This window comes from Serinus canaria, chromosome 3 (assembly GCF_022539315.1).
Source record: "Serinus canaria isolate serCan28SL12 chromosome 3, serCan2020, whole genome shotgun sequence".
Taxonomy (NCBI): domain Eukaryota; kingdom Metazoa; phylum Chordata; class Aves; order Passeriformes; family Fringillidae; genus Serinus; species Serinus canaria.
Window position 1 is genome coordinate 44,351,926 of NC_066316.1, and position 25,665 is coordinate 44,377,590.

The following is a 25,665-nucleotide window of genomic DNA, read 5'->3' on the forward strand; positions in this document are numbered from 1 at the left end:
GAGAAATCAGACATTGGAATAAATCTTCCCATAGAAATGGTACCTTGGGTACTTTAGATTCAGATGGACAAGGTGCCAGGCTACCTTGTCTAGATTGAGCTTTTGTGAAAGAAGGTTGGACCAGATGATCCTTGGGGTCCCTTTCAATCTAGTATCCTATAACATAATTAAACTATTTAATTTTCACCAGATCATTGCCATCCTAAAGAAAAGAAAATTGAGCACTGATTTTCAAAAAAACTACTGATGGATATCTCTGGAGTTTCTAGATCCCAATAACACACTTGAGCAACGTGAGTTTAGAGCAAGAGTCACATATACCAAAACAACCAAGACAGAACAATTTCTGTAACACTCAGTAAGAATATTTATCATCTCTCCATTTGTAACTCCATCCTACTGGAAGTAAATAAAGTTAATTATTTCTATCTATTATTCTATCTATTTCTATCTATTAAAGGTGCTTGCACTGTTTTGGTACATCTCAAAAAACAAAGAAGCTTTGCTATATCATAAAGATAGCTTTGTATTTTCAGAAAGTTTCCACTTACCATCATTCTTGGTTTCACTATCATCAGGATTACTTTCACTGTCTGCTTCATATCCTTCCTCTTCAGCAAAAAGTTTAAGACTACAGCATTGTGATTCTTCAGTTTCTTCAGAAATTTCTCCAGGTTGTGACACAGGCTCCTCCTCAGTGTAATGGGTCTGTACAATACAACCAAATAGACTGTCACTGGTCAGAAAAAATATCTTTGGATCAGAAAAGCAAATAATTTAGAACCATCCAAATACCTATTTTCTCCAAGACCACTGGGGAAAGAAACAAATTATTCACACACATCCAAGAAATCTGCAATATTTTAAAAATACTTAATTCTTTTGTAAAAACCTGAATCTGCAAAGAGGGATTTTTCTTACTAACTACCTGATCAAAGTTTTAGGAAGCAGCATTAAAACTGTTTCTAAATCACTATCACCATCAGCATGCACCTTGACATTCACTCAAAGGTGAAGATGTCTACAGCCACTAAGGTCAAGATGTCTACACTACTAAGGTCACTCAGCATTCCCATTTGAAGCCCTTCCTTTAAGTGTTCATCACACTGTTGTGAGATGAAAAAGCATGACTCATTTCTGAGCAGTAATTAACAGCATTCCACATCGGTATGAGAAGCAGAGATTTCATTTTCAACTGTCACAACAATCAAACACATCTAAATATTTCCCATAAGGTTTGAAAAGATCCAGAGCACAAATCTGAGAAAATCTTGCATTATTCAGAATGAGACTGTCCAGCTAGTGTTTCATACCTTTTCAATTTTTTCTTCAGAATGATCCAGATCAGCAGAAAAAGTGCCCAACGCAACACGAAGCAGTGAATCAAACAGAGGCTTTGCCAAGTCAGTTTCTATCACTTTTGACTGAGCAAGCTGCTCTCTTATTTCAAGTAAGATATCATCCACACAGGTATTCTGTTTTTTTGGGGGAAAAAAACATTTTGATTCATGTTACTATTTCAAGATAACAGAAATAGTCTAGCTCTTTCATTTAAGAGTTTCTCCTTCTACCTAATCTGACTTCTCATCTAAACCCACCAGATTTCATCCAGTCTCTTGAAATAATAAAGATTCATCTTCTATGTCATGACAGATTTCATTGGAACCTGCACACTGAAAAAATCTGACAGAATGCTGCTATCTAAAATTTGCAGGTGAAAGTGCTGTTTCAAAAATAAACATCTTTGAAACAGTTTCAGGGATGCTGTGCATTCAAACCACACCGCATTACATGACAGAGTGGGACATGTCCAAGATCACAGAAACAGTGAATGTTCAAGACAGAACTCCAGTTTCCAATTCTTTCCTGCACTTAATGCCTCCTGCTTTGCAATAAACTGCCCAGTAAAATTCAAGATAGTAATTAAAACATTCAAGACAAGTGAAGGTGCCTTCTGTGAACTAACAACTTCTTGTGGAATACTGAATTATTCCACCTCTAAGGCTTAAAAAATAATTTTTTCAAGTGTCCTTTCAGTATCTGTGCCCTTCAGTTGTCCTGCACCATGCTCTGCTCACAACCATCCTCAAAAAACAACATGAGTCACTAGGTATAATGGTCACATCTTGCCTACACAGCTCTCCTGCAGCATCCCTTTCACACACATTCTCCACTGAATACTCTTTCTGAAAAGAGTACTACTCAAGCACACCACTGCTCTGACTACTAAGCTCATTATTTAGCTGTACTTTCAAAAGCCATACAAAATACAGTACCATAAAAACCGCATAAAGTTTTTACCTCCCTAGAAGAACTTTTGACTCAATTACTGTTAAAATAATATGAAACAAACAGGAGCAAAGGAAGCTAAAGAAATTTGCACAGTACCTGGTGAAACATCTCCACTTCTGTCTTTTGCTGCACGGTGCTTGCACTGTGAAGGCAGATGGTCAGCAGAGCTTCTAGAAGTCTGATACCTTGGAGTGCCCACTCAGTCTCTTCTCTTGCAGACGTCCTTATCCCTTCAAGGCTGGCAACTGAAGTAACCAAAGCGTGTTCCATACTCACAGAGCTGTCACAGGAGCCAGAGTCAGGCACCAGCTGCTCAGCACCAGCAGGACTGCCAGAACTATCAAGCTCCAATTGTGTCACCTCTCTGCTTTTAGCCAGCTGAACAGAGTCATCCTTGCTGAGAAGCTCAGTTCGAGGACTCCCATGTGAACTTCTGCTGCTTTCACTCAACACTCTCTCCCTCTTTTCTTGCTCCTTTTCCTTATTTTTTGCAAGTTTCTGAATTATCAGGATTAGTAATCTCTGGCATGCTTCAAAGCCTCCAAGTTTGTGGAACTGTCTCTGGAAAACTGAACTATACAAATAAATGCAACGACACATGGACCAAATATCTGCAGCCCTATGAATATGTTCCAGAGAGGGCAAAGTAAGGCTCTCCAGGGACAGATATGGTAACTTGTGGCCTAATGGCTCACTAGCTGTACTATCATATCCTGATGTATCTTCACACTCATTAGCTGAATCCAGATCACCATCTGCTTCTTTACTTATACATAAAAAAGCAACACAGAGGAACAGGTTTATTGTGTTGATGTGAATATCTTGGCTGACAAACTTTTTCTTTTTTGGGTAAGCCTCTTTCAAGCCAGCATAAAACTTGCTCAGGCTCTGAGGAACTTCTGTAACAGCATGCTGGCTACAAAGAGAAGTGGGCAAGTCAGACACAGATTCCTTTTGTTCACTGTTGAGGACTTCCAGTTCTGGTGTTGCTTGGTCTTCTTGCTGATCATCAAGGCAGAGTATCAAGGTCTCTAACACCTTCAAAGAATGGCTTCTTAATGTATCTAAGTAATTTAACTCAATCATTTGATTCACTCCATTACAACTCAGAAACAAGTCTCTAATTACTCTGCAAAAGAAAGTATAAGAAAGTTACCTTATAAATCAGTCAAAAAACTCAAGTAAGTCAGCAATTGCTATAAATTACTGTAAATTAAAGAGAAGAGGAACTTGTCTGCAGCACTCTAGGATCCTAACTCAGCATTGTCCAGCTGCTAGTGGAAAATCCAATTTTTGTGAGATATAATGTAGGAAATATCTCCCTCTAAAATGCAGACCACAAAAATATATGATGTTCAAAACACTAAAGGTGGTTAATTAACTTTATTTATGACATTTACTCTTTAGTGGTATTTCCTTGCCCAATTTTTTTATTAGCAATTGAAGCTATTTCTCTTTTTGGTGGTTTCACCAGAAAGCAATGATTCCTTCTCAAAACTGACATGTTCCTAGCTGTCCTACTAGTTGCATGGATGATGAATTTCAGATAAATTCTGTAATACCTTTCAAACATAAGTTTTTGTGCAATTTTTATGCCATCATGTCCAATATCAAAAAAACTTTCCATATATTTGCTCCCAAGTCTATTTTTCCCTTCTTCTACTCTCCAAGTATTATATTAAGTTCATACAAAATTTAGGGTAAGGATCTTTAAGTTTATTAGCATATTATGTTTGCTTGTAGATGATATCTACCTTACTTACCTCCCATCTCCTTCCTATAGGATCAGATTTACTCTAATCAAGTTACTCTGGAATCAAATGGATCATTTACTTATTAATTCCCACCTTTAAGCCAAAAAAAGAAGGACATTTTAAACTTCTCTTCATCTAAGCTTTATTTCTCTTGCCTTTTTGCCATTAAGTACACTTTCAAAAATTAATAGCTTCTGATACAGTTTAGGTTAGAAGTTAAAACAGTATTAGATAATCCCTTTACATAAACTGGACTACTAGTCTACTTTTTGTCTTGGAAAAACCACTAAATTGACTTCAGGACTCCAAGAGAAATAAAATCAATCTTCCTGGACAAAAGCACCAATTCATATTCTGAAAAAAATTCCATATATTTATTACAATTATTTAATCAATTTAACAATAAATAAAAAGCATCTATTTTATGCCTTGGGAGAATGTTTGTGCCTTTTTTGTGTTTTGGGGTTGTTTTGGTTCCTGTTCTTAAACTGTGCTTAAACAAACAGGATTTTCTAAGTTAAAAAAACAGTTATTACAGGAAAAATAAACATCAAGCCTTATTTTTGAAAGGTGGTTTCTATACTGACCGTTCTAGAAGGAAAAAGGAAACAGATCAGAAAACTATGTATTCTAATTCCCACAGAAAAATGACATATCAATCTGTTTAACATTCCTGACTAATTTTAGAACAAAGAATGAGGAGGCAGAGAGCATGTCACACTGGACAAAGATTTTATTTGTTGCTACAGAGTTTGGCTTGTTAAAGACCATAATTCATGAGTAGAGAGCCTTCATTTCCTATAGTTTAATAATCTAGGCTTGTATCCTGTTACTCAGGCATTTATCTTGTTGCCACCTGCAAAAGCCAAACACCACCTACAGTCCAAATAAAACTTACATTCCAATCAGAAACAAATATACAAAGCTCTGTACTAATTAGCACGTTTCCCAATAATAAACAGAAAATCAACCAACCTGGATTTTAGCAACAGAGGGAGCATCTGCAAATAAACCTGAAGCACTTCAGAAGGCAAATCCTGGCTATGGTAACTGCACACGAGTTTATCAGCTGTACTTAGTCCAAGCTGCTGCTGAGCATGGCAAGCTAGCTCAACTCCTCTCTGCAGCACAGGATTATAGATACAGTTATACAGTTTCCACTGGACCACTACATTTCCCTTTTGAATTAAGTGGCAAATATGGCTTGCGATCTGTGCACCACGTAGTTTGTCTTCTTCAAAAATGATGTCCTGATAAGCCTCCAGTGCATGCCATCTCAACAGCATATCTTCAGATCCAGTGCTAGGCAGAATTCCCTGATCTCTGCAAGAGGAACTAGATGTGGGACTGGCATCACTGGAGTTGCCCTGCAAGGCATCTTCCAGCTGAGCGAGCTGATCACAGTCAACAGTACATATATTGCATGATGCCTGTATAATTCTTGGAGAGATTTCTGCTCCACCCAGTTGATCCAATATAAATTTGTTAAGGATGTTCAGTATGTGCTGCTGAAAATTTTTTAATATTGGCAACTTGGAAGCATGGAGCAATGGGACAATCACTGATTTTGGGTCCATACAGCAACATATTCCTACATTATGTACACCTGAGAGAATCTCAGCACAGGTACTGCTCAAAGAAACTTTCTGCAACAAGTGCAAACACTGGTGTGCACAAACAGCAATGCAACAGCATCTCTCAGGATAATCAACTTCTCCATCAGCAGTTTCAAAAGGATTTTTGGAAGCTTGGTTTTTAAAAGCAGATACAGATAGTCCAGAGAGGTCTCTGTGGTGATTCATGAAGTGAGAGTACTCACATCGTCTGTGCCGCTTTCTTGTACACATTGATTGATGGAGCTGCTCTGATTTCACTTTTTTGACAGTGCTGATTATTTTCATGATGCTGTTGATCAGGGCTTTCAGATGCTCTGAGGCTTCCCCAGGTACTCCCTCATTCTTCATACACAGCCATTCCATTTGAAGCACTGTTACTTCAAACAGCTTAAATCCCTGCTGCTGTATGAATTCATGAACCAGATCTACAGCTTGGCTAAAGTAGAATGGATTGGAGGCTGCATTTTGTAGGCAGCAGATCAAAATCTGCAAGACCCCTTCTATAGCCTCAGGTAAAAGCAAGGCTCTGTGACGATATCTAGAAAATATATAGTCCTCCTGAACCAGCTGCTGTAGTGTTTTCTTGTATCCTGGAGCAAAAGGACCAGGTTGCTTTTCCAAGGAAATTCTGATTTTTAATGCTGCTTTAAGTAAGTCCGTTAAATTTCTTCGTAAATTGTCAGGCATTGTTTCTGTATTGCTGATGTCTAAAGACATAAGATGTAGAACTGTTCGAAAGAGCATCCTCTGGATCAGAGCCACAGGTTCTTCTGTCCACCCTGCAGAAACTACTTGATTTTCTGTGTTACTACTTACATTGCAGGAGTCCCCAAATCCTGATAAGAACTCTGTCAATGTGGGCACAACACTCGCTGAAAGAGCAGAGCTGTGATTCAAAGTAATATCAAATTTGCACACTTTCTCTAGGAGAGACAGTAAGACATGGCATAAGTCAAAAGGAGAGTTATTCATGTTGCTCTCAGATGTTCCTGCAGCTGCCTCATTCAAAATCTCACGTGCTGGAATAACTTTGCCGGAACCTTCTAGATTAGGGGCATCGGTGTTAGAACCTGGTACCGCTTCAGGAGGTTGGCAATCACTTCTACCCCCAGGATAGCTGTCCCTAACAGAAGAGGTTAAAAAGGGCTGCAGTAACTGGGAGCGCCTGTGTTTTGTTATTACAGAAGTCTTTTCATCAGAATTGCCTTCGGAATCTGAGGTGGACAGCTGGGACCTTCTCGCATCCCGCACGGAGTAGCGGTGGGTGGTTTTGCGGAGACGGCCGCTTCTTCGAGATCGGAGATTGACTTTTACAGAGGTCTGAAGGGAAGAATGAGTGCTTCCATCTAAGTTTAGTTTTTCCTGAGTAGATTTCACAGAACTTGTATTATTCTCTCTGGTCAGGCATATGTCTACTGTAAAGGGTATATTAAAATCTATTGAAACGGAAAGATAACAAAGGAACATTAGAATATGTAAAGCATTTTTCCTAATTTTATAGTTAAATACTTCCAGATTTAAAATACACAGCAAATTTGTATCTTAATAGGTCATGGTTTTGCATGTACCTGTATCAGACATTTTCAGTATAAAACAGGCAGCAACAACTCCAGTTTAGGGCTGGCTATTTTTAAAGCCTAGTAAAATGATTTCATTTTCTATTTAGGGTTAAACAAAAGTGTGATAAAAGGTTTCCTAAAACTTTTTGTTGGCTTAACTATTCTCAAAAAACCATTCTCAAAAAAATATGTTGTCAAGGTAGGTGAAAGGACTTTTTGGTGAGCAAACTAAAGGGAGGAAAAGATCTTTTTCAATTGATGCTCCACTTTTTACAACTCAGCCAGGTGTGTTAGCTCACAGCCCTCTCAGCATGCATGAGGACATTACCAGTGTACTAGTAATAGTAGAAAAAAATAAATTTCTCTACTTCTTATCAGTGAAAATCTTCAAGTATACAGACCTTAGTCTTTTTACTTCGGCATTTATTATTCCAAATACAGGCAGCAGAAATAAAAGTATGGGATTTTAAAATAGTCAGGGACAAAAGGGAGACAGAAAGGAATAATGTTTCGGGTATTCCTGAATATTCCTACAAAAGCCAAGAGAAAAACCCCAACTTTCAAGTATGCAGTATAAAATTTAAATCTGAGTCAATGGGCAAGCACATTTTGAAGAATAAAACAGAAATACTACTGCTTAATTTCTACAAGTAAAATCCAATTAAACTATCAAAAAAGCAAGCAGAAAAACAACTCTGAATGTTCTAGGATTAAGTCCATTGTTATTTTTAAGAACTGCCAGAGCTGTAACAGGATGCTTTGGGCAGTAAAACAGCTACCATAAAACATCTGCAAGTATCCTCTACACCATAAATTCATTATTTAGAAAAATGTCATACTTAACAACAACAGCCCACACCACCACAAAGCCCCAGAAGCCCACATAATAGGTGTGAACATTATTTAAACTGAAAGAAAAGATGCTTCCATGTACAAGCATGACTGTGCCATGCTGTTTAAAAAGTCATTGTCGTGATACTTAAGAAACTAACATCATCTGCTTTGAAGGCAGGAAATTAATCAGGAGTACTTTATCAAACAAAGGATATTACCTGCACTGAAAGAAAAAAGATGCCTAATACAGGGGAATTTACTTCAGTCCAAGAAAAAACCTGACTTAGTGCACAACTGGATACATCATGCTTACTCTTTCAGTACTAAGAGAGGTTAATTTGTAGAAGTAAAAGCTGTGCATTATGTAGTACATAAACCACAACATCTTAAAACCTATTTACACAACAGCTTTTTAAACAAACCCCGGAAAAGCCACTAAGCTGTGACAGAATAACCAAAACGTTTATTTAATTTCGTCAAAAGCGCGAAAGAATGAAGCATCTGAGCAGGCAGGAAAGCTTATTATATAAAACTTCTAAGAAACAGACCCTTTAAAGACTCCAAGTCTACAAACATTAACAAAAGCCTTCAATTTGGAGGAGCTGCAAGTAGCAAAAAAAAAAAAAAAAGAAAAAAAAAAAGCCCTGGAAGAGTTTAATGTATGAATCCTTAGAAACTCTCTCAAACAGTCAGGTAATTTCATTTACTTCATTCTCTTTGTTTACCCTCTGGGAGGGAAAAGAATACATCAGACAAATATAAGAGCCCAAAACAAAACAATCTGACTCAGATCACTGCTATTTCCTTGTTCAGTTTTTAAACAGCAACAAAAGCACTGCCTTTCACACTGACCAAAAGCCTTTACCTTCTCTGCACAATTTTTTGGTATTTTAAAAATTTAAAATTCTCTGCAGAATGCACATCTTTGTTTCATGTCAGAGGATATGTACTACAATGAACTACTCTTTAGCACAGAGTCTTCAGCTCTGTAGTAAAACACAAATCACTTCCTTTAAGTGTTGAATATTCTAAGTGATAAAACATACCTATTGCTTTTTCTTCCTGGACAGGGATTTTCCATACCAATGGCAGAAGGGACAGGAGGAGGGTCAGAAGTTCTTCTCGACATGTCAGCTCCTATGTTAGGAAAAAAATAAAAATAAAAGATCTTGTACTTTTAAAACACAGATTAACCTTCTTTATTTTACCAAGCCATTCAGCATTCAGTTCCCTATGTCCTTCTGCTGTTTAAGCACTGAAAAAACAACCTAACTACAAAGAGTGCTATAATCATTGACTAGAGCCAGTCAGAAAGAATAAGTAATAACTATATCCAATTGATAATAAATATCCAAGATATTTATTACACCTCTGAACTGTTTCTATACAAAAGCTCACCTAATCCTCCTTGTAGAAAGAATTACTCAAAAAAGAAAACCAGAAAAGCCAAAAGCACAAAACAGTGATTTCAAAAAGTCAACAGGAAGCCCCAGACAAGTTCGAAATTTTGTTTTAAAAATGTAACAGCAAAAAAATCAAAACCACAGAACAACCATCAAAAAACCTCCAGTCCTACTAGGATTCTAACATTTACATACTAAGAACTTCAGTGCAAGAACTGAAGAAAGCTTCAGAAGTGCAGAAAGCACAGAATTCAAACACCATTCTTTTATTGAATGCTTTGCAGCACTATCAGAATGGTTTCAGTCCTACAGATCAATAACTTGCAAACACAAAAAGTTGACTCAAGCATTTTGGCACTTCACATGATCCTGGGACATGCAGCTGAAGTCTCTTTCCACCCAGCTACTGCACTTGAGTTTCACACATGCCTTGGTCAAATATGAGTTGGCAAACAGGTCTATGATTACCTAGTTTTTCACTTTCTATTCCTGCTGAAGGACAGAATGCAACTACAACATATCTTTCTGAATTTCTAGTCTTCCCAATTAATTCATGCACTCTCCACAAAAAGGAAAGAAAACCAGCACCAAGAACAACCAACGTGAGCCAGACAAATCCATGCAGTCAAAGCTCAATACAAAAACTATAACCACTTAAGAAAAGCTACTACCTGATCAATGATTGAGTTCAGAGTGGTAAGCAAAATAAACCCACGGCCTTGAACTAAGTATTGTCCCAGTGCTGCCATATGAGTTTCTTCTTCTTCATCCTCCTTGGCTTCTGTCCTTTGTACCACTGCATTGCACAGTCTGTTGACATCAGTCAAGAATTCCCGTGCCAGTGAATTACTGGCACTGCTCATGTCTGAGCTGTAAGTAGAAGAAAGGACAGAAATTAACTCCATCAGAAAATACATTCCTTATAGACAAAAGACTGGGGGGAAAATGGGAAAGAGACAGGAAAGATTCTTCCCTGTATCTCACCCCCTCCAAAAGGCACTGTCTGCTGAACTAAGGAATCAATATACCCATGTAGGGTAGAAAGGAAAGAAAAGTACAAACGTACAGAATTTCAGTGAAGCTTTAGCTAATGGCCCAGGACCCCAAACCCTGATTTCATAGCTCTAACAAGTAAAAGCCTGCAACAGAGCATTCCCTCAAACTGCAAAAATGAAAGTTAATGACATTGTTCCAGCTTTTCTTTGTAATCCCTATGCAAGCTTCAACATTTGTCTGCTACTGAAAGGTATTTGACTCGAAGCAGAAGGGCAAAACACACAGCACTTAGACAACATTGTACAGAAATCCTATTCTTTAATAGTTTATTTGAACAGTACCATGCTATGTATTCCAACAGTACTCAGATTGTTTCAAGGGGAAAACAAAAAAAAACTACTAAGTTCAGGTAATTTTGGGAGTTGCAAAAGTACAATGTTTTACATTTACAACTAAACCAGAAAGTGTATTCCCTCTGGCACAACTGAAGGGGCAGCTGTCACTACCAGTGTGTGCTTAATTCTAGAGACAATTCTGCTGCCATTGTTCAGGAGAAAATACCAAAAATATTGGTTCTGCTTCCTAGACTGATTCATTTTGCTTTGGATGCTCAGCAGTAGTACATGGAGAAACATTTAAACAAGAAACAAAATGCAAGACTCAGCTGTAGAAAACTCTCAAGAGGATCACAGAAGAAAGGAAAACAAAACCAATAATCAGTGATGGCAGCTATGGAAACAAGATCATTTAATCCACACAAACCTCACTTAATGAGTGCTACAGTACATTTAACTCCTTCTATTTCTGTATAAACAGCTGCAGTAAAAGCTTCAAAAGTCAAATACTTTCACCATATCCAAGCACATGCAAACAAAAAAAAAAAGGTGCCAAATAATTTTCAATGTAACATTTAAACATAACAGATGGATTAATATGTAAATATTAGGTAAAAAATAAGACCTTGGAAGTAAAAGTAAGTTTGTTTGCACTAATGGTACAGCAAGCTCCTTCTAGTGGCAAAACTGCAAACACTCATACATATAATGACATTCACTATAGAAGTAGCAAAAAAATTCTTACCAGAATCACTTTGCCAGCTTAACACATTTATCTCCTATCTGAAAGAACAAGCAAATATATTCTGGAAATCTCACTCTTGGTTCACCTGTTTTTAAAAACAGAAAAATATAATGGTTAATATGTTGGGTTTTTTTTTTTTTTTATGACAGCTATTTGAAACTTAGGAAGAGTTTTTGAGGGTTTTTTTTGAGCTTTAAATCCCCAGTTTTCACTTTTAGTTCAAGATTGTGCCCAACTGAAATCCTATTACAGAGAAAAAAATCGGCATACATGAGATAAGCTAACATAATAAAATCCATCAGTTTGCAAAATGCAAAATGAGCTAGGTACACAAGTTTAAATAATTCCCTCTAGAAACAGTATGAAGTTTTAGTGGTCACTGCCTGCATATATAATTTTTGAAGAACTTGCAACTCCAGGTACAAGTGAGGGACAGAAGGAGAACTGAATTATGCAGTCAAGCCTTGACACAAATGCATCTTATCTGTCCTAGTCTGTCCTGACAGAATATTAATTCTCTATTACACTAAGCACTGGGGAAGATGTAGTCAATAAAAACTGAAAATTTGTCAGTGGGAAACTCATAAATTGGAAATTTATCACTGGAAATGCAAAGGGTAGTAAACAAGAAAAGCCTCAAAACCATTAAACTACTAAAGGTCTCTAGGTGAGCACTCAAAAGACATTTATAACATCCACAGTTAATTGTGAGAAAAAAAACCAAAACAGAACAGATGGGGACAGGAAAAAAAAGGAAAGAAAACCACCAAACTAATTGGTTTCATATTCTCAGATGGCAAGTAAATAAAAACTTCAGCTTAAAGTTATGATGAGCATGAACATTACATGACAGACTTCCTTAAGGAAAGAGACAAACACTATAGGTTACTCAGGCAAGCACCTAATAATTGGCCTCCCTGACCACTAGGAAATGTGTTTCATCCACAGCCTCACAAAAAACTAACTTAACTTACCCATTCAGCTAATTGTCACAATTTATTGAAATAGAATAGTTTAAGCAGCTAGTGGTTTTGCAGTTGCACCAGAGTAACAAACATAGAGATAAGTTGTCCATCATGGTTTTGTGTCCTTCCAGCTGAAGCTTTAGCCTCCAGGTTTCCTGCACTGCCTCCTTGCTTACATGGATTTTTCAATACATTGCCATATTCTATCAAAAGGGTGGATTCCCAGTAGCCAGGTCAAGTAAGATTTTGTTGCCATTAACACAAAAAGACATTAGGCATATATTCTTACCACAATAATTTAATATAGGATGGGTAAGGAAGGAATTAAGATGCTCTGACTCTACAGTGCAGAAAAAAAATTGTAAAGAGATACCCTGCTGGATAATGGGGCACTTTTAGGACTTGTTTCAACAAGTGCTAGCTAGTTCTGAGTTGTACCTATTTCTTTTTCAGCAATGAAGCTTTGAAACAGACTGACAGCACAAACATATCTTTGGAAGCAGTTCATGACAAAACCTAACTAAGCTGTATGAGAGCAGAAAGAAACCTACTAGAACATTGTACAGAGTCCCAATGAGATGTTAACAGTTTTACTGTTCTGAAATACACTAAGTGTCAGGACTTCACATAGCCAGCTCAAAAAAAAAAACAAACAAAAAACCAAAAAACAAACAAACAAAAAAAAAAGGAGCCATTTCATTTGCTAGAAGAATATGACTATCATATTTCATAAAAAACACCTCTACTACATAATATTCATTTATAAAAGGAAAAAAACACACAACTGTAAATAATCTGATATTCTTCTGCCCTTTTCATGCCCATTTGTGCATGATGCTCATAATTCAACTTGTATCATGCCTGCCTTCTGGCCCCTTTCTGCCTCACCTCTCAAGGGAGTAATTTCCTATTTACTGTTGCAGGAGGAATTGATTTCTTGCACCTGAAAATTGTATTTTCTGAACTTCCTTCCATTTCTATGAAGTTGCTAATCAACTGAGCATCTTAAAGTGTAAGACTGTCTTGTAGTTCAGTGGACTTTGAAAGAAAATATCAGAATTGTCCTTACAAGGATGGAACTCTAAGACCAATTTAGCAATCTTGAATACTGAATCATTGACATACCTAATTTTCATTGTCCTAATTATTAGATGTTAACAGTAACAGTAGAACTTGTGGAAAGAAGAAAATGCCACAAAAGCACAGAGTCAGAACTAATACTCTGTATACTAAAGTGAACTGGGCCTTTTCCTTGGTTATGTTTTCAACAATACTTTGCCCAGAAAGGCCTGGAATGTCCAGTAAACAACAGCATCATAATAAAACACAGTACTAATTCAAAAGCCCATAGGACTAGTTTATTACTTTCAGAAACTGTTGCCCCACAGCTTCAGCAGGAGTAAAACAGAACAATATAACAAACAGCTACAGGAAGTTGCTAATTTATTTACCTTCCCTAGTTTTCTGTTTCAGGTAAGAGAGAAACATTGACCAGACATGGCATGGCTACAAGTCCTCTTCAGTACAGACTGCAATGAAGTTGCTTTTTCAGCAGCTATTAAAACCTATGCTTTGAAAACGCCTTCAGTTTCTATTAGACATGGTGCAATCACCTTTTTTCTGGCCTCCAGTTCAAACCTTTTCACCCATTCTCTAGAATAAAGTACATACATATATATATATATACACACACACACATATATATCCACAAATACATACACACACAAGTAACCTCTGGCCAACAAACACTACATTTAGTTTATACAGCATTCATTTCAAAGAGGAAATGCTTATTCCAGCCTCATTGCTTGTACCTAATGTTGATGCTCTGGAGAGCATGCTTGTTACCTTTACAAGGATTTTAACATTTATATATCTATCATTATTTAATAAGATTTAGTCTGGGGTTAAACTTTCAATTTAAGCTCAAGCTTCTGTTAGCAGAAGACACATACATAATGAAGAGCAACAGCATGTTATTAACACTAAGACACTCCACAAGGGGCTTCTGCTATTGTAGCAAAGATTGTCAGGGTTATTGCAGAAATTAAGTTTAGCTTGTTAGTACCAGATAGCAATTTTGACTATCTGGTTAAAGAAAATAACTAACAGACTAAGAATGAAATCCCCTGTGCAAACTAGGGAGGAAAAGAAAGTGCATGAGAGCATGCAACAGAGTAACATATATCTAGTGTGGCCTGGAATGCAATAGGAAGTATAGTGCTGCCTTGAAATCTGTACGTGGCTGGAAAATGCAAGTGAAGGCTCAAAGTAATGCATTACCGAAATCAGCATTCTTCCTTTTCTTTTCTCTTGGTATGATTCAAAGCTTTACACCAGCTGGAAAGAAATACAGCTGACATTGCCAAAATAGGTTACACAGCAGGAGCAACACACAGACAGAAAACAGGAACCTGCAGTTTAAGCAGAACATCTCAGAAAGCCTGAGACACTTTGATGCTCTGCATTACTGATGCAGGCAATCAGCCAAAAGAATAGCTTACAAAACACAGCAAACATTTGCTAACCACCCAATGACTCGGTCAAAAATATAAGCAAACAAGAGCAAAACCAGGACCTTTTAAGTTTGATTCTTTCTCAAAACAGACATACCAGGCAACACTCCAGCTCCACAGAAGACCTCCCGTTTAATATTTTCAACCACTTTCTGTTCTGTCCTCTACTATTATTTATTAACTATTTGCAGTTACAGAAGCAGAAAACCTATTACATACTAGGGCAGTGCTGCTCCAATCACACCATTACATATGAAAACACAACTTCTTAACATACAGAATTTAATTTAAGGCTGCAGGTAGCTGCCAATCTTTATGGCACAGTGCTATTTCTGACCAAGTTCTTGATTTCATCAAGGAGTTCAGTAACTAGCTTTTAGCCTTATGCGTAATTAACTAGATCAATATTATTTCTGAACAAGCTATTCAGTCTCTCCCCCCAAAACAAAGAAAAAGGTGAAAACCAAAAATGCTTGGTATGTTTGGATAAATAACACAAGCACTGTCGTTTCTACAAGCCAGGGAAGTGTGTCAAGTGCACAAGACAGTAAACAAGTATTATTTTAATGAACCCTCAAAAGTATGGTCAGACCATCAGAATAATGATGTTTCAGAATACACAACTGTGTTTATGTCTGTATAATCTTAATATTGCCACTTTATGTACTAACTCCCATCTCCCTTAAGAAGGATGTTTGTCTTGCAACACCTGAAGCTTGAGAGTCCTGCTTCTCTAAGTATTATAAGCCTTCTATAAGTATGTTGTTTACTTGTGTTCTACTGCCATGGTATTAAAAATTTAATCCATGAAGCTCAGTGCTTATACAACCTAAGAATTAGGAAATTTCTACCTCTTGTGGATGTGCAAGCATTGTATCTTACACCGAAAAAAAAAAAAGCTTTAAAGGAATTCTGTGCTTACTGAAAAAATAGTCCTTAAAAAAATAAAAATACGTATTTCTATATTGTGTATGGTTAGGGAACACTGACATGATGGCTAAATCAGCCATTCCCCATAGAAAAGGAATGCCAAGGGAAAAAAAACCAAATGAGATTAGACAAATAATAAGCCAGATTTGTTCAAATAAAAGAAACAGCTGCTTTCCAAAATACCTGTCATATAGATCTATTTATAAAATCAAGTCTGCAAACATACCCAAGGCTACAGACACTTTGAGATACACAGAGGCATTACATCAGGTGTAGGCAAGTCACCTCAGAAACTATTTCAGAGCTGTCATCCCTCTGATCAAGACCCAGACCTGTGGTGTACCACACAGTGACGTAAGAAAGAAAAAGCCAAACCCTTGCTTATTCTCAAATTATAATTTCCCATGGATTTTCAGGCCTCAGATTTTTTTCATAGTTTGAAATCAAACTCATGGGTAATGTCTTTGGGCACAAAAATCGTTTCAGACTATACTTCCAAAATTCAGTCAATGTATTCTTTCAAAACGTAACCTATAATGTATTTGCTAGCATTTAATCAGCTTCCTGTGATATATTCTGACCTGTGTTTATGTCTGCTCTCCCCAGCATGACTGTTTCAAGAATTTTACTTGCCTAGCATAACTATTGGTGAAACCAGCTCTAAATGACAGAAACACAACTCAGAGGTATCTCATGTACACATTATTCTTGTTTACATACAAGAATACACCTCCTCCCTACTCTGCATTGTTCAACAGTTTCCAAAGTGTCATCTTGAGACATTTTTTATTGCTAAAATTCAGCAGGTTCTCATGTTTTGCTCTGAGTTATGAAGAACAATATTCCTCTACAAATTAACAGATTATCAGTAATTTCATCCTTTTGAATCTGGGGGAAATAGCACAGAGATAGAGCTAATGGCAAAGAATCCCACAGGCTAGCTACATATTAGACAAGTGTTTTGACACAGGTTCTCAACTTCATGTGGAATTTTATTTAGTCATCAAACAATATGAAACACCTGTGAATACATTCTTGTCAAGCCTGAAATGAAGCAAAAAAATGAGAGATGACTCATCTAACAAGACAAAAAGTACAACACTAATGAAAGACAGGCTCTCAAACAACCACCTACACTCAAGTTACACATTAGTCCTGTACATATGCTATACTCAAATTTATGCTAAGATTGTGGTCTTATACCATCCAAAGTCATTAATTACAACATAGTTGTTAGCCAAATTAAATCCATTCCAGTTCATTTAACATTTTTGTATTAGGCCACTGCATACAGGCATGGAGAGTAAGCATTCCTTACAAGAGGCATGGGCAAAGCTGGGGGCCTTCAAAGGTATTCACTGCAGCACTGACTCTGTCAAAACCAAATATGCTTGCTATCGTGGACATGAGCTAAAAAGCACTAAAGAATACAATGCTTCTACGAAAACATCAGCAGGATTGAAGACTAGGATTTCTTTCAGATCTTATCTAAAGTGTCAGAGGCCAACACCACTGCAAACATATGGTACTAAAGGAAGGAACTGACAAATATTCCACAAGGAAGAATCTATGAAAGACCAGTAAGTTCCTACAAAAGAAAAAGGAAGGATTAAGATCATCTGTAAAACATTTGTCAGTGGCAAGGCAAGCCTCCAAAGTGAGCCTTGTTCTGAACACTAGTCAGAGTGCTAATAAGTTTTTCCCTAAATTAAAATATATTCAAGTAATGTGTCTAAATACCTTCTTCCATACTTTAGGTTTGATTCTCTAATCACAGACCACATGACAAGCAAGCCTCAGCAGTCATGGCTGCACAGTAACAATTAAATCAAAAGATCAAGACTAACTTCCATAGACACTGCAAATGGAAAGGAAAGCAGCAGTCTACCATGGCAGGTAAGTCAAAGTTCAATGCCACTGTCTCCAGTACTGAGCCCACAAAGACCAGCCCTGCATGACCAGGCAGACTTTGAGATATGCTCTTACATTAATCCACAGTGCTGGAGATAGTGTGGCCTCTGTGACTGTACCTGGGGCAACACTACAAGCACACAGAACACCCTGCATTTCAAACAACAAATGTATGCTCAAGTCGTGATCTAGTGGATCATACAAAACTTTTTGTAACTTATAATCTTATACACTTCGATTGTACCAATACTTGGAGAAAGAGAAGATTTGAGCACTCTTGAGTGCTTGAGGCACTCTTGCTGAAGCAATATGAATGAGTAAAGGCTATCCTAAATGAAAGCTTAGTAGTGAGAGGATTAAAACTACAAAGTGCTTAAGCTAAGTTTTGACATTGTGACTAAAGTATCCACTAAGAGCAGTTAAATAAGAGGGGAAGATCAATTATCAGAGGGGCTTTTTTTTATGCCATTAAAGGGCTGAAGACTAATTCCACTTCTGAAGCTTTAAAACTGATCAGTGAAGTTGGTATTGTCTATTAGCTGTCAGATGCAGACAAAACAGCAGGTAAACACTTCTAAAAGTAGCAATTTAAAAAGATACCGAAAAATATCCGAGAGCGACATATACTGCTATTTCTGTTAAGCTCAGTATGCCAGCTTCTTTACAAAGTGAAAACAGCTTTGGTGGTGTTAGCGGAGCAGACCCTGTGTTTCTTCCAGGCTTCACAGCAAAGAGGCATTTGTTTCAGCTGCCCCTCTTGCACTGAACTGGACTCAGACGACCCAGTCAACATTCCAGATAACTACAGGCAAAATGACTCATATCATCTCACTTTACAGAGCTTTTCTCCAATGGGAATGCAAATAAGGAACAACTAGGATTTTAAACTTATTTTTGAAGTTTAAACAGTACTCCATAATAGTCAAGGAGTACAGACTCCAACAGAAAAATTATAATTAATAATTACACTTTACTACATATAATAATGACCAAAAATACAACATTTCCCAGTATACCTATTACTAGATAGGCAAACACATAACAAAATGCTGAATCACCAGAGTAAACCTTTAATCCATCCACAATGCAAAGAAAAAAATAGTGCCAAACTAGGAAGTCCCCAATTATAAATGTGTATCACTCATGAATACACCAAAGAAAGATTTTACACTACTGAGATGCACAAAGTATGCCAGATGAAGGTGCATATGTAGCCAAGTAGCATTTTCAGTAAGCAAACATCACATGATAATTTTTGCTGCAAATGCTAAAGACTTAGCGGGACTCCAATAATCAAATTGGCTTTGTAACTGATGTAATTTAGGCTTCTAAAAATAGCTCTAGAGTAATTAGGAGTACCTTCTGGAGTGGAAAATACACCCACACATCCCCCCAGCATTTCCTCTAGATATTCAGACATATGAAGGAAGTTTTCTGCTTTCCTTTGATCTTTCCTTAACTGAAATATGCAAATTAAAAATGAAACTACACATTCCTCACTGGCTCAAATCTCCCTGTATAATTGAAACATGCAAGTAATACAAAGAAAAGTGCTAATAGTCATGTAGCACAGTTTTACACTGGAGGGATTTTGCTTTGTTTTCTCTACAGCAAATCATAAGAACATTTGATTTCAGTTCTTGAAAACTAGGATTGTTAAACTCTTGCCTTCCAACAGAAAGACTAGCACTTTTTTGGTTAATTTTAAGACTATTTCAGTGTCTCTTTAAACTGGTAAATCAAAACTGGACAGAGGTCAACTTTCGAAATCTTGTAACAATTATGATAGTGCCGGATTTTTATCAGATCCTGCAACAGAATTATAAACTATCAGGAACATTTCTTGCTCTAAATCTTAAATATTTTCCTTACTAATTCACATTTTTCCAGAATTGAGGCATTGAGAGCTATTCGTCTCTTCAGAGATGTTTCCTTTACTCATTCCCCATCTTTCAGTTAATACCTAAGGTCTAGCAAATCAGTAGCTTACTGAAATTAACAGATCTAGTTACACACTTTTTGTCATTTATTCCCCCAAAGAACATCAATCTTCGGTAAATGTCTCCACAATACTACAGAGGAATAGATGATGTCAAGAGTCTGCTGATATGAAACTGCACAGAAGTTAACATCAGTTTTAATACTTCCAGCAAACCCTTGCATTTGGCACTCCTTGACAGTAATTCGTCCTAAAATTTCATTTTTCCAATTTTCTCCGGGGAGAACAGAAAGCTTTTTCTCTACTGTCAAAAGCTGAAAAAAATCAGAAACTCCCTCCTCCCACCTCACAGTTAGTACTTCATGCTCCCATACTTCTCCATGGAGCACGGTGATAACTTCTATCTGAAGCCAAGGAGTTCAACTTTCAGGTGCAGGAAAAGAGAGCAAAGAATTCATAAACATGAGAATTAGCTGAGATTGTCAGAGTGGTTGAGCAAGCATCTGATAGACACAGTCTAACAGGCACAATCTTCCACCATTTTTCATAAACCACTATTCATGACCTGCCTTCCACTTCCCACCTTTTAAATTATCCAGAAGGTGCAGAAAAGCTCTTCCATAATGTGAGTGTAATTCCCAGAGTGCCTCTGCACCACATGGCTCAACAACCTCAACAACCCCACACAAACACAAGTGTCACAGGGCACGGCCCAGATGCCTGCAGGAAGCTACACAAGCTGAGAAGTGCAGAGGACAACCCTTTCAGTGCTTCCCACCACGGCATGGTCACTGCAAAACCTCACCTCACAGTAAGAGCAGGCAGTAAGGAGGAGAAGCTGACTAAGAAACAGAAGACAGAAAAGCATAAGAATAGATGTCCTGGCTCCTTTGTAACACCCCAAAATCACAAAATCCATGAGGTACAGAATATGAAGGAAGATGAAATGTGCTGTAGTGACTAAAAAAAAAAAAAAAAGCTAGGGGAACTTTAGAGAAATATCCAAATATCCAAAACAAAGATACAATAACAGACCCAACAGGTACAGGCACCAAGATACAGCACTATTCCAGGACTTCACCATCACACGGATGACAGTTTTACACATCTATCCCTTCTTCAACAAACATAAGCTAAGGAATTTCACAGCGTTTTTTCCATCTTGCTCTCTTACTCAGCATCAGATTCATTCTGTATCTTCACACAACACAGTTACTGAAAAACCACACCGAGAAGATTCACACTTCTACTTAAATAATTGGTAAAAAAACCTGACTTCCTAGAAAAGCCCCCAGGCTACAAACATGAATCAAAAAGCTAATGGCTTACAGCAAGGAAAAACTCAAGACTACACACAGCCTTTTCCTTTCCCATCACACATTCAGTATCACTTCTGTATAGAATGCTCCATCTGGAAGCAAGGCTTCACCTTGCACTAATTTCCAAGTCCCTGAGAGCCATGATCAAATGCAAGACCTGAATGTAAGCAGAGGAAAAGAAAATCTCATCTAGGGCATACCACGCTCCTTTGTAAGTTCTTAACAGACCATGACAGCTGAATCTAAACACTGTTGAACCTCAGTAAAAGCCCCCATCTCCCAAAACGCAGCTAGGATAGAGTTATACAAGACAGCTCAGCCCACCTGATGACATATGACTAGCAAAAAGATGCTTCTGTTCTTCCACAGCAACTCCTCTCTTTTCTCACAGCATTGCACTCATCCAGCTCCTTCTTGATGTGGCCCAGCCCGACAGCTTTGCAGAAAACTAGCTTTTTCAGCTGGATTTGTTGCTGTTGAATTGCCATACTGAGGGATCAGGCAGTTGCCACTGTCAGTGAAGGGAAGGCTGCAGGAGGGAAATTTCCTCCTTCAGCAGTAACAAGCTGCTCAATCAGCTTAGCAAGCTCAGACAAACCAGTCCAAATCACACAACAGAAGGAACCTCAAATCTCTTCTACCTGATGTTGTCCCAGGTATACCATCCTCAGATCAGAGCTGTCACAGGAACAAACAGCTGTAATGACACCAGCTAATACTCTCTAAAGGCCCATGAACCTTCAGCAAGCAATAATTTGCCAAAGTACCTGATGGTCTCACAACCATCTCTGAACTGGAAAAGAAAGCAAAAGACAAAGTAGCCCCAGGCATATAGACATAAAGGCCTCCCTCCACTGCACATTACAATCCTTTTCTAACAATATAATCCAATTTTCTAACAAACATAGCAAAAGAGATGGAGTAGTGACATCTCATGCAATAGTTACTACAGTTCTTGGCTAAGGAAGCCAACAGAGCCTGACAACTCCTCGGAAAGGAATAAAACAAGTATTAGTGTGGTCTTGTCAATGACAGCTGTTCGCTGAAAAGAAATGAAATTCACCCACAGAAGACAAGCAGGTGTGTTCTGGACAGCACTTCCAGGTGCAGCAGAATCCTCTTACAAAATAATCATTTCACCCTACATTCCCTCTGCTCTTTTCTGCCCTCAAAATACAAGTAGTTTTTCTTCAGATTTCCTCCATGGGCAATATTATCTTATTTGAAAAGAGACCACCATGGCAATAGCAAAATTCTGCAAATATGAAGGAACTATTAAATGACCAGCTGCAAGGGTGTACAGTTTCATGCTAATAAGGAAGCACTACGGTCTATTACAGAAATCACTGACAGGAGAAATATAGAGCTGAGGTTGCTGAAGTGCTTGTGGATAGAATCACAGTACTTGCTCGTGCTCTTTGAGCTTGACTGCAAAGAAAACTATATGAAAGCAGCAACTTACTTTCAATAAGTGTTAAGAAAGGAGTCTCTCTTTTCCAGTGTTTACATATCCAGTGTCTAACTTTCCAACACATCCCATACTATTGTTCAAAGTACTCGTAGACTCTTTCCCTACTATCTTAAGCTGCATTAACAACTGATGTGCTGACACACAAAAAACCTACCAGGGACTAAGAGAAAGGAGGAAGCAAAAGAAGCATCAAAGGAGAAACCTAATTAAATGGTTATTAACCTTACAGAAAAGCTTCTTACAATCAAACATTTTTGATGGAAAGCTGTCTTTGAGTATGGTTAAAAAAATTCACAGGGCAAGGAGAAAGGGAAGGCAGGAATTGAGTGACATCAAAAAAGCTCCTCTTAAGAAATCTGTACACAGTCTAATAAACCAAGTGACAACTGACTTCCTTTGGCAACTGCCTTTGATTTTAGAAGTAAAGCATTGAAAACTATATGCTTTTAGCTTGCAAGAGTCCCTGTCCAAAGGACAACAAGTAGGAACAATTAAATTAAAACCACCTAGGAAAAAGATGGGTTTTTTTTCCTTACCTATGATAATACATGAAAACAATATTATTTTTCATTCACTCTATTCCAAACATCCACCAGAAACTCTCACAGCCAGTAAAGCACAAATTTTCTAAAGCACCTCTGAGGATGCTTTCTCCTTTGCACTGATGGTCTGGAAGCCAACAATACAGGCAAAAAGGAGACTCAAGAAGATTTTGCCAAATCCTTATCACACTGCAGCTCCGTTATGATAAAAGCTCTATGCAGACAACCAAGCAAGCAAAATCTGATCCTTCCTTCTGGAACAGTTAAATCTTCCAGATACCTCTTTTCTGCTACCAGGCACAAGATTATGATACACTTGACTAAAACAGATAGTTATCCCACCACCTCATCAGCAGCAGCACACAAGCTTGTATCACTAGCTCCAAGTTCCGTGTAGACCCTTAAAATGAAGTCTTACTGATTCACATGGCACTACAAGCAAGAAGGAAAAAAAAAGAAGAAAAAAGTCTGCCACCTAGATTTTCTTCTTTAGCCAGTCCCACTTATAACCACATTAGATGCTTTTCCAACTCCTAGGTCATGACACGCAGTCATCTGATCTTCTTTCTGAATTTCTTCAATTGCTCTGTTTTCTCCTAGACAATAAGTTTTATTTTCACTTCCAGTGATGCACTTGCTTTTCCTGCCTTCTCCCTTCACTGCAGAAGTTAGTAAAACGTAGCTCTTTAGTTCCTCTGGGGATATCAAGCAATATCTAATTCTTAGATTTTTGCTTTTCTCTCGGAGAAGCATCTTTGAATATTCTCCCCACAGCCAAAGAACATGTACAAGAATTTCCATCGCGCCTCTGTCCACCCATTTTGATGCATGTTTTTGAAAATGGGCAGTTCAGGGTCTGAAACGCTACGATTCCTGTATATTCCACGTCCGCCAGCGCTATCGCGTTTCCGTACATAGCCCTCATTTGCTTTTCTTCAATCCTTATGTGCAACAAACGCCTCGCTGACAGCACAGGCTTTGTGTTCGCGCTTTGCGCCAGCACCTCGCACAGCGCTGCCACCGCAGGCAGCGCACACGGAACGGGTCCGGCTGGAAGGGACCACAGCGGGGCATCTGCTCCCAGCTCCCTGCTCAAGCAGGGTCATCCTAGAGCACGCGGCACAGGATTGTGTCCAGACGGTTCTTGAGCACCTCCAGTGAGGGAGACTCGCAACAACCTTTCTGGGCAATCTGTTCCAGTGCTCGGTCACCCGCACAGCATCCCGGTAACACGGGAGGGGGCGGAGGAGAAAGCGCACGCACCGTCTAGACACGCACACGGGCTATTAAACGTCGCCTTTCGGCAAAGGCCGAGGCCTCACGCCAGCGGGGACCGCTCTGGGCCTCCGAGCGCCCGCCGCCGGCCCCGGCAACACTCGGGCCCCGAGCCCGCGGCGCCCCTCCCGCAGCCGGCGGCCGCCGCTGCCCGGGAGCCCCGGGGCGGGCCGGGCCCCGCCCGCGCCACCTCCGGCGGCTCCTTCCGCCTACTCCTGCCGCCACCGCCGCGCTGCCCGAGCCGCCAGCGGCATCTCCAGGCGACGGCGGCGACGGCGGCGACGGCGGCGGCAGCGCCACTGACAGCCCGCCCCGGCGCCGCGCCTGCCGGCCTCGGCCCGCCGAAAGCCGCGGGCAGGGCCCGTGCTGAGCGCCCTCCCACCGCCCCGCGCCGCCAGGCGAGCCCCCCGCGGTGGCGGTGCCCGTCCCGCCCTTACCCGCTCCTCTCCCCGCCAGAGCCGACGCGTCCGGCCGCCCGCTCCGCTCTTATCCCGCTGACAGCGTCCCGGCAGCCCATGGCGGGAGGTTCCTGCCCGGCCCCGCCGCGCCGCCCGCCCCCGTCTCCCCGGCAACACAGCGCCCGCCCCGCCCCGCGCCCGCCCGCGCCTCCCGCCCGCCCCGCGCCCGCCGCTGCCGCTCCGCCGGGCCGGCCGAGCTGCCGGTGCAAGGGCGCCCCTGGAAGTGCCGCGGCGAGCCTGGGACTGCCGGCTCCGCCTGCTCCGGTGGTCGGGCCGTGACGGCGCCCGGCAAGTGCCACACGGACAGCCGACCGACCTGTAGCTCCTGCTGGGAAGCCAAACGGGCAGGAGGACCCCCCTAATCCGGTTCACTCCACCGCCACCACCGCCACTACCCTGCCCGGCTTTAACGTCGACATTAAAGGCACCCTTAACATGCGTGTCACGTATCCGTGGCCGTCCGCCCGCTGGCGTCTGACGCTGCCGGGCTGCTGCGAGCCGCTGTCACTGCAGCGCTGCCTTGGCTCACGAAGGGCTCCGGAGGGTTTGCGCTCTGTTTCGGTGTTTGCTCAGAGTAAATTCTTGGAGCAGGTTCACGGCTGCGGAGCTGGGCTTTGGCACTTGCCTGGAATGCCCAGAAGAAATGCTTGTCCTGAATGCTGTTTGTCCAACTCCCTGACAGAACAGGTTCACGTAGGCAAATAAATAAATAGTGAGCCTTGACTGCATGTCACAGTTCTTGCCTGCTTCAGGAATTCAGCTTGCACGGCCAGGGCACTCAGTAATTTTATGAAAGTGAGAGCAA

General features: G+C 39.7%; 1 protein-coding gene across 1 annotated transcript in view; it reads right to left on the reverse strand.

Annotated features, from left to right (window-relative positions):
• Nucleotides 1-24,960, reverse strand: part of LYST (lysosomal trafficking regulator) — a 78,293-nt gene extending 53,333 nt beyond the window's left edge. The window contains exons 1-8 of the mRNA XM_030235285.2: nucleotides 24,840-24,960; nucleotides 11,535-11,619; nucleotides 10,130-10,328; nucleotides 9,102-9,192; nucleotides 5,022-7,098; nucleotides 2,389-3,421; nucleotides 1,314-1,475; nucleotides 552-708 (exon numbers count right to left, since the gene is read on the reverse strand). Coding sequence (XP_030091145.2) covers nucleotides 552-708; nucleotides 1,314-1,475; nucleotides 2,389-3,421; nucleotides 5,022-7,098; nucleotides 9,102-9,192; nucleotides 10,130-10,321 — 3,712 coding nt within the window. The 5' untranslated portion in view covers nucleotides 10,322-10,328; nucleotides 11,535-11,619; nucleotides 24,840-24,960. The remainder of the gene's footprint in view (nucleotides 1-551; nucleotides 709-1,313; nucleotides 1,476-2,388; nucleotides 3,422-5,021; nucleotides 7,099-9,101; nucleotides 9,193-10,129; nucleotides 10,329-11,534; nucleotides 11,620-24,839) is intronic.
• Nucleotides 24,961-25,665: the final 705 nt, after the last annotated feature.